General features: G+C 43.8%; 3 protein-coding genes across 3 annotated transcripts; all 3 read left to right on the forward strand.

The window, feature by feature from the left end:
- Nucleotides 1–809: 809 nt before the first annotated feature.
- On the forward strand, nt 810–1181 carry LOC124669732 (cysteine proteinase inhibitor 8-like). The gene has a single exon (XM_047206292.1). The coding sequence runs from the start codon at nt 810–812 to the stop codon at nt 1179–1181; it is 372 nt and encodes a 123-aa protein (XP_047062248.1).
- Nucleotides 1182–3691: 2510 nt separating this feature from the next.
- LOC124669828 (cysteine proteinase inhibitor 8-like) lies at nt 3692–4063 on the forward strand. The gene has a single exon (XM_047206369.1). It carries the CDS (start codon nt 3692–3694, stop codon nt 4061–4063), a length of 372 nt encoding a protein of 123 aa, XP_047062325.1.
- Nucleotides 4064–6799: 2736 nt separating this feature from the next.
- LOC124675669 (methylthioribose kinase 1-like) lies at nt 6800–9613 on the forward strand. The gene is made up of 6 exons (XM_047211743.1): nt 6800–7085; nt 7196–7505; nt 7601–7775; nt 7845–8046; nt 8549–8763; nt 9044–9613. Exons 1-6 carry the CDS (start codon nt 6882–6884, stop codon nt 9216–9218), a joined length of 1281 nt encoding a protein of 426 aa, XP_047067699.1. The 5' UTR covers nt 6800–6881; the 3' UTR covers nt 9219–9613.
- Nucleotides 9614–10151: the final 538 nt, after the last annotated feature.

Below are 10151 nucleotides of genomic sequence, written 5' to 3' on the forward strand. Positions count from 1 at the left end.
AGTCGACAACACTGACAAAGTTGTCAGGGCTGCTGCCCCGACATCTCCGCCATGTCCAGCTGGCCGCCAACACTACATTCTAGGACATGTGCTAATTATTGCACACGACTTTAAATTTGTGATTAATCTTCTCCTAAATGGTTTTAATATTGATCTAAATAATTCTTAAACCAATCCCTAAATATAAATTTATAATTAACCTTGTAAATATCTACTATTTTTAATATACTTGGATATCGGGTATAGATTATTGTTGAGCATAGTTGTAAGAAAAGGCTGTAACTAATCTATTCTTCCAAATGCATATTTGGATACATCTAATTATTATTTTTACTAACCTTTGCAGGAAATAAAAATATGCAATTAGTTTTCATATGAATGCCTACTATTTGGATATGCATCCAACTAATGTGGAAACAAAAGTACTCGTTGTTGCAGCCATAAAAATTGTAATTAGCCTTATTATAAATAAATCGTTTTTTAGTAAACTTCGACACTGGTTCCAATTTATTGGTGAGAAAGGATGTAACAAATACTTATTTGCAATTAATCTCTTCTTTCAAGTGCATATTTAAACATACATCCAATTACTACCTTTTTTTTACTAATGGGTCCACCCAATAAAAAGTTGCAATCAATTTCCTTGTAAATGCCTACTATTTGGATATGTATCCAATTAATTTTTGCTATCATAGTTACATGTATTTAAGTGCCCTTGTTTTGATTGTTTTGGATCAATCTCACACCACCAACTCACCAAAGTCCACATAAACCACATCGTCATCTCAAGCTCCAAATCTTCATCAATCATGAGGACATGCACCTTCCTCATCGTTGTTGCCGCGATGATCTATGCCATCGTTACACCCGCCACGGGCTGCGGTGAGTCATATGGGACGGCATCGATAGAAGGTGGATGGGAACGTATCCCGAACATCAACGATCAACATATTCAGGATCTCGGCAACTGGGCAGTTTTGGAGTTCCTCAAGCACGCGAACTGCATGCTCAAGTTCAACAAGGTGGTGAGCGGCAAGGAGCAGGTCGTATCCGGCATGAACTATGAGCTTATCATCGACGCGTCGGACGCTAGTGGAAAACTTGGCACGTACAAGGCCGAGGTGTACGAGCAGGAGTGGACCAAGACACGCAAGCTCGTATCCTTCAGCAAGGCCAACTAGAGCGAGCGGCGGTGTTTTTGCTAGTAATAATACATGTGTTTTGAGATCATGTTAGTTGTTCTAGTATATCTAATAAGTGTAAAATTATCTCCATACATCTTTGATGGTATTATATAACTCGTTAATAGAGTGCTTGCAGGCTATGGTCATCTATAAATTTTGATGCGGATGTACAACTATCCATGGTTCACTAATGTTGTTCTTTACCTGTTTGTTTCTGATGGCTATACTGTTTTCAAATTAGTTAGCTGGCATTTCCTATCCCTGCAATTCCTTGATCCGTGGGAATGGCCAAGAGGTTAGATATGTTTGCACGTATAAAGCACATCAAGTTATCTGCTTTGTGCGGTGCCCTGTCTTTGAAGAATAGACACACTTTAAGATAACGTTAAACAGTAACACATCAGAGGATAGTTGCAATGGTCGGATTAAAATATTCCGACGAACGTACTGATGTACGGGGCATTTGAATTTCTTCAGCAAACTAACGAAATAGCCGTCCATTATGTGCTAAATATACGGTTGTAGTGGGTGCGATTATGCAGCGTGACATCATGCACCACGGCCGGACTCGCTGTCGCCACCGAATAAATTGACGTTTCTCCTGACCAGGAGCTCGTTTCATGCCGTTTTCTCTCAAGAAACTGGCACCATCACGCCGTACATGCTCCTAGGCGAACCACCGCTTCCATGCCGACGGAATCGAAAAGAATAGCGTGAAGCGTGCACACCGCACTGGTTCGCCATTCGGACCGACCCTACCTTATCAACTCACCGTGAGACGTGGACTTGTGTATTGGCTAAACACTACTCATCCGACACGGTATCTAAAAAAATGTGAAAGCTTTTGTAGGAACGGAGGAAGTACAATATTTGTGATCCAAAAGCACATGCGAGAGGTCAGCCATTCCGACGAAAACAAAGAAAACTAGGAGGAACGAAATTTGTTGTAGAAAAGGGAAAACATTTAAATAGTCTGAAATACACATTGAAATATGAAGTCAACCATTTTCTACCTCATCCGACCCAAATTAATTGATGCAACTCAAAAATATATATATATATATATGCCCTCTTGCTCTGTTGTGAATTAGATGTTGCAGATTTATCTAAATTTTAATGTATTTATGCACTAAAATGCGTATAGAACACGTGTATCAAGACAAATCTCCTACATCCATTTTTTGAGTACTTGTAGTGCACGTAATATATGGCTGCGCCAAATAAAAACTTGTATGTTTATAGGTTCTACTTTTGTTTAAATACCTTTTCTTTTGTACTAAGTGAATGCGTTTAAAATCATACAAAGTAACAATGTGTTTTTGGGTTTTTTTTTGCATCAAATGTTTGTATGCTTGAGAGTTCGTCATGTCTTAGCTTTTTCATCCCTCGCTAGTAGCTAGTGCGGCTGATACATCTCATAAACATATCCTCTTTTGTCATCATATCATTCATCTTAAACCGATCAAGTATTATATTTCCGGGTTGATAAATTCTCCACATTGAACATTTGCAAAGTAGATAAGAGCATCTCCACCAGCGAGCCCAAAGTTTGTGGGGCTTCTTCTCAATTCAGAAGTGCACTGCCGTATTGCGATGTTTTGCATATGAAGCTCCTCGAGATGCAGCCGATGACTACCTACGCATGGCGGAGTCGACATGCTCCAAAACTGTCTACAGATTTTGCCGAGCCATCATAACGGTGTTTGCTGGAGATTATCTGAGAGCACCGACGACATATGATACAACTCGGATCCTGGCACAAAATGCCACTCTCTCCTGACAACTTTGTCAACGCCGCCTCCCCGACATCCAGCTCCGGCAGGTCCAGCGGACCGCCAACACCACATTCCAGGACATGTAGTAACTATTGCACACGACTTCAAAATTGTGATTAATCTTCTCTTAAATGGTTTTAATATGCATCTAAATAAATTTTCTACAAATCCTTAAATTAACGTGCACCAATATAAATTTATAATTAACCTTTTAAATATCTACCATTTTTTCGTATACTTGGACATCGTATATAGTTCATTGTTGAGCATAGGTGTAAGAAAAGAATGTAATTAATTTATTCTTTCAAATGCATATTTGGATACATCTAATTGTTTGTTTACTAACCAGTCCACCCTATAAAAAGATGCAACCAATTTTCACATAAATGCCTACTATTTGAATATGCATCCAACTAATATGGCAATAAAAGTACGACAAAGTTGCATCCATAGAAATTTGTAATTAGTCTCATTAATCTCTTCTTTTGAATGCATATTTAGACATACATCAAATAGCTACTTTTTTACTGATGGGTCCACCCAATAAAAAGTTGCAATCAATTTCCTTGTAAATGCCTACTATTTGGAAATGCATCCAATTAATTTTTCCTATCATAGTTACATGTATTTAAGTGCCCTTGTTTCAGTTGTTTTGAATCAAGCTGACACCACCAACTCGCCAAAGTCCACATGAACCACATCGCCATCTCAAGCTCCAAATCTTCATCAATCATGAGGACATGCACCTTCCTCGTTGTTGTTGCCGCGATGATCTACGCCATTGCTACACCCGCCACGGGCTGCGGTGAGTCATATGGGACAACATCAATAGAAGGTGGATGGGAACCTATCCCGAACATCAATGACCAACATATTCAGGAGCTCGGCAGGTGGGCAGTTTTGGAGTTCCTCAAGCACGCGAACTGCGTGCTCAAGTTCAACAAGGTGGTGAGCGGCAGGGAGCAGGTCGTGTCTGGCATGAACTATGAGCTTGTCATCGACACGTCAGACCCCAGTGGAAAACTTGGCAGGTACAAGGCAGAGGTGTACGAGGAGGCGCGGACCAAGACACGCAAGCTCGTATCCTTCAGCAAGGCCAACTAGAGCAAGCGGCGGTGTCTTTGCTAGTAATAATACATGTGTCTTGAGATCATGTTAGCTGTTTTGATATATCCAATAAGTGTCAAATTATATGCATATATCTTAATGGTATTCTATAAATCGTCAATAGAGTGCTTGCAGGCTATGGTATACAATACAGTCTGATGCGGATGTACTCATGTACAACTATCCCGAGTTCTTTTTTTTTTTTTGAGATTAAGTGGCCGCATTTTATTCAAACTTCAGCATCAAGTGCCAATAAGTTCCTTACATCAGCAGGTAAAACTCCTAACCAAGTTTTGCTAACCCTACTCATACGGCCTTCCTTAGCTAAATAATGAGCAACACCGTTACATCTACGACGAACGTGGATAACCGAAGATCTCTCAAACCCTCCAAGGAGTGCCTTGATCTCTTCGACAAGGGGACCGTGCCCAGAGCGATCCAAACCAGCACCATTCAGTTTGCCCACAACTCCAGCACAATCAGATTCCAACACCAGCTTCCTTGCCCCAATCTCCATCGCCAGCTGCGCCGCGCTTCTACAGGCAAGGAGCTCAGCTCTCTCCGGATCGATCACCTGCGGGAAAAAATGACTAGCCCCTGCAAGCGCCTCGCCATGGTGATCCCTGATGATCACACCACCGCCGCCGTGACCAAGCTCCGAAGAGAAAGCACCATCAGAATTGGCTTTGACCCAGCCAACCTCAGGAGGGAGCCGGTGCTCGATGGCGGCTCGAGGCTGTCGATCTTGGAGGAGCCTGGAGCGAGACCCACTCCTCCTGTAGAGCAACCACACGGCGTGCTAAAGCCTCCGGGTCTTCAATAGCCTTCTCATCCCGTGCTTCATTGCGCGCTAACCACATGTGATAAAGGGCCATCGACGCAATACTAAGCTCCCGTTCTTCCAACGCAGCGAACCAACTCAAGAGCCAAGCCTGCAGTTCCCTGTGTGACCTACAGTCGCTCGGCGGGGAGGCTAGCACTAACGATGTACAAGTGCGGATACGATCCCACATCTGCATAGAATGCGGACAGCCCCAGAAGCGATGAAACACTGTCTCCTCCCTACCGCAGACAGCACATCTCACTCCTTGCTTGATCTTTCTCCGCTGCAACTCGGCCCCAACCGCCAAACCATTCTTTGCCAATCTCCAGACATGTACTTTGACTTTACTCGGTACCTTGGCTGCCCACAGAGCCAACCATCCCTTGTGTTCAGTACAGTTCATCGACGGGCTGGCCCTTCCTGCCACCATATCTTTGAGGTGTTGTTTCAAGTGATACGCCGACCTCACACTAAACTGCCCATTTTTGGTGTAATTCCAAGCGACATAATCCTCTGTTCCAGCTCTACCTATGGGCACCTTCAGTATGTCTGCGACGTCTGCCTCGTAAAAGACCTCATTAAGCTTGGTAATATCCCAGCCAGCTCCGTTTGGCAGGAGGAGTTCCGACACCATCGTCACCTCCGTATCCGGCCTCCGACCCATCGGCCTTTGTAAGGAGGACCTCGGAATCCAATTCTGGTTCCATACTTCGATACTCTCCCCATTGCCAACCCTCCATACTAGCCCTTCCTTCAGAAGATTCCTTCCATGCAGAATACTTTTCCAAGTATATGATGCTCGCTTCGGACAAGTGGCATTCAGAAATGCACCACCCTTGAAGTATCTAGCACGAAGGACCCTTGCACAGAGCGACTCCGGATTGGTGACCATTCTCCAAGCCTGCTTGCCCAGTAAGGCCTGGTTAAAGTCATGATAATTTCGAAATCCCATGCCACCACTATCCCGAGTTCACTAATGTTGTTCTTTGCCTATATGTTGCTGATGGCTATACTGTTTTCAAATTAGGTAGCTGGCATTTCCTATCCCTGCAATTTCTTGGTCCGCGGCAATGGACCAAGAGCTTAGATATGTTTGCAGGTATAAAGCATCATCAAAGTTATCTGCTTTGTGCCCTGTCTTTGAAGAATAGACACACTTTAAAATAACGTTAAACAGTAAGATAGTAGAGGATAGTTTGCAATGATCGGATTTAAATATTCCCACGAATATATGGCGGCACAAAATTAAAACTTGTATGTTCATAGGTTCTACTTTTGTTTAAATACTTCCTCCATCTAAAAATAGATGTCTCACTTTTGTCTAGATACGGATGCATTTTTGACTAAAAATACATTTAAATCTAGATGAAGTTGAGACATCTATTTTTAAACGGAGGGAGTACTTTTTATTTTGTACTAAGTGAATGTGTTTAAAATCACACAAAGTATCAATGTGTTCGGACTATTTTGATTTATTTGCATCAAATGTTTGTATGCTTCAGAGTTCATCTGTCTTACCTTTTTCATCCCTCGCTAGTCTCTAGTGCGGCTGATACATCATCAGTGGTGGATCCAAGATTTTCATCAAGTCTGGACGCACTGTAAGATCGGCTAAATTTTCATCAAAATATTTACTCGTATCAAATTTTCATCAAAATAAGGTCTTACCATTTCTCATGTTTCTTTATATTAACATAAAAGGGGAACGAAAGAAAAGCATTAAAACTTTCAAAAAATCGCCTGTGCTCTCCGAATAAAACTCAACGAATTTTCTCTCATCGCCCCGTTGGTCTCTCTAGCTATCCTAGTCAACAGAATCCTAATCCTCACACGCAAGTGGACACTCTATCAGCCAGGAACCATAAACAAGTCCAGGTTCATAGAGCACACTATTAATAGCAGCGACGCTTACTTTCTGTTCTTCCACGACGGCTTAAACCTCCGGCGATTCCCCCGATCTGTTCGACCACCTCGCCGCCGCACCACCTAGCCATGGCCACCGCGGCGGAGCTGGAGGCGCAGGGCTTCCGCCCGCTCGACGAGACCTCCCTCGTGGCCTACATCCGCGCCACGCCCGCGCTCGCCGCCAGCCTCGGCGGCCGCGTCGACGCCCTCGAGGTCAAGGAGGTCGGCGACGGCAACCTCAACTTCGTCTACATCGTCCTCTCCGACGCCGGCTCCGTCGTCGTCAAGCAGGTCAGTCCCGTCCCCTCTCCTCCACCCAACCCAACACAGCGCTCGATAGCTCTTGAATCTCGTCCCCCGCTGACTGACTGACCGACCAACCGAATCCGTCTTCGACCCAGGCGCTGCCGTACATCCGCTGCGTGGGGGACTCATGGCCGATGACGAGGGAGCGGGCCTACTTCGAGGCCTCCGCGCTGCAGGAGCACGGCCGCCTCTGCCCGGACCACGTGCCGGAGGTCTACCACTTCGACCGCGCCATGTCGCTCATCGGGATGCGCTACATCAGGCCGCCGCACATCATCCTCCGCAAGGGCCTCATCGCCGGCGTCCAGTACCCGCTGCTCGCCGAGCACATGGCAGAGTACATGGCCAGGACCCTCTTCTTCACCTCCCTCCTCTACAACTCCACCACGGATCACAAGAAGCGAGGTGGGGTTTGCTTGCTCGCTTGAGTTCAGTCGGTGTCTGCGCCTGCCTGAATTTGATGTCATGTCTGAATTTTTATGCTGTGAAATGAACTGCAGTTGCTCAGTACTGTGGGAACGTGGAGCTGTGCAGGCTCACAGAGCAGGTCGTGTTCTCGGACCCGTACAGGGTCTCCAAATTCAACCACTGGACCTCGCCGTTCCTCGACAAGGACGCCGAAGCGGTTCGAGGGGATGATGGGCTGAAGTTGGAAATTGCCGAACTAAAGTCAATGTAATTAGCTCTGAATTTACGCAATTCAGTGTTACATATCATGTTTCTTACTCAAATTTGTAACTGCAGATTTATCGAGAGAGCACAGGCTCTGATTCATGGAGATCTCCATACTGGTTCCATCATGGTGACCACAGATTCCACTCAAGTGATTGATCCGGAGTTTGCGTTCTACGGGCCGATGGGTTACGACATTGGCGCTTTCTTGGGGAACCTGATTCTGGCATACTTTGCGCAGGATGGCCAGGCTGACCAAGCAAACGACCGTAAAGTATGACTTGTTAACTTAGTCTTATTTCCATCCATTTTTACTCTAACACTAGTGTATGACATGCTCATTTTGCTATAGGCCTCTTATATATGTTCCTTGACTAGTACTATACTACTATGTTATCTGTGTTTTTTTGTGTGTGTTTCTATCCAGTGTTTTCTTTCTGGCTTACTGGTGTGGAATAGTTTATGCACTAAATTTCGTATCAATCTACTAATGTTTTCTTCTCATGCCTACTTTTTGTTAACAAATTATGTGGGGTAAATGTTTTGAATCTGATAAATATTAATGTTATGAAATGAAAGGATGTATATACCCAGCTTAAATATGATGCTGATCTCCTGTAGAAGAATTAATAATTTATGCCATAAGATAATGATGCTGTAGACTCTACCTGTCATAAAGTGGAGGTTAGGTGGCTGAGAAAGAGTTTATCAACTAAAAGTCCATAAGCATCTTTGGCATGTTCAGTATTCCTCAATGGCAGTTGCCTATGTTCCAGGATTACAAGGAGTGGATATTGAAAACCATCGAGGAGTCATGGAATTTGTTCCAACAGAAATTTGTGGGACTGTGGAATAAACACAAAGATGGGAATGGGGAGGCATTCCTGCCCGCCATATACAACAACCCGGAGCTTTTGAGCGTTGCACAGAAGAAGTACATGACCAGTCTGTTTCATGATAGTCTTGGATTTGGTTCGGCCAAAATGATCCGGTAATTACTCACTAATATTCAATTACTTGCTGAAGCTGAAATCTCATCTACTTCTAGACTACAGTGATATGTCAAAGCTTCTCTTTAACTGAAATGATTCCAGGGTGCATTAAGTTAGTCTCGTGCATAGGTTTCAGGTTACAGTTCTGACACGGTGTCCTTTTTTCATAATGGCCGAACAAATTTCCCAGCACAATAGAAAAATTGATTAAATGTATACTTTACAATGAGAAGATTATCATAGAGAGCTTACAAAATATACTTGATGTTCCATGTGCAGGAGAATAGTTGGAATTGCTCATGTCGAGGATTTCGATTCGATTGAGGATGCCAGCAAGAGAGCATCCTGCGAGCGCCGTGCGCTTGATTGCGCAAAGGCGATCCTGAAGGGACGACGCCAGTTTGAGAGCATCGACCAAGTAATTGCGCTCATCCGATCAATAACTCACGACTAAGAGAAGGCCAGCAGTCTGTTTTGTGGTTCTAGTCGAGGAGACCCTCTAGTCCGTCCGTCAGAGTTTATCATGATCAACTACGCACGCTCTATCGATGAACTCACCTTGTAAAAAACGTCATTGAGCGTCTTATCTATGTTTTTTGTATTGGGATATGGCAAGGAAACCGCTTTCATCGGTACTACTTTGGAAGTGTTGAGACCGACCTGGGTGTATTTCTAGTGTATGTACTGCAGGCCTTCCGGCATATCTGTTAGCTGAATAAGTGCAGTCCCAAAGCTGCACGCCTGCACCGGCCTGTATCTAAAGCCTACGAATTGTTAGTCAAGAGAGCTAAATGGAAGGACCAATGCTTCATTTGTTTCCTAAATGGAATGAATCTTTCTACTGATGCATGTCCATTGTCCAATGGAAAAATAGTTAGTGTGTAACCTGCTCAATTAACTCTCAAGCTATGCATTGCTGATTGCTCCACGCATACTAGAGGGATTAACCTGGCCAATCTTCTTAGGATCTCAGACGTGGACAAGTTTGTGCTTTGGGAGGGAACATTGTTAGAAACCATAGTCCTTGAACCCTCTATTCAAACTAGTTTGTAGAACAACCGCGAGAGATGATTGTTTGGAGTCTTTCAGAGAGGAAATGTCAGCTTTAAGACAAATTATCAGCACTTCTGGTTGCCGTGTCTCCCTCACAGCAGACATGTGGACTTCAGTTTAGAGACTTGGATACCTCTGTGTTACTTGCTGATACGCCCAATTTGCATCACTATTTTGTATTATAATCTACTGTTATTTATTGATATATTTCATATTTAGACATGATACTTATGTTATTTTTTATCTATTTTTGCATGTTTGATGATTTTCAAGGGATTTGCTGCAGGAGCTGGAATTCTGCTGGAAAAGTGGTCATCAGGGTACCATACTTCGG

This window comes from Lolium rigidum, chromosome 7, assembly GCF_022539505.1.
Source record: "Lolium rigidum isolate FL_2022 chromosome 7, APGP_CSIRO_Lrig_0.1, whole genome shotgun sequence".
NCBI lineage: Eukaryota > Viridiplantae > Streptophyta > Magnoliopsida > Poales > Poaceae > Lolium > Lolium rigidum.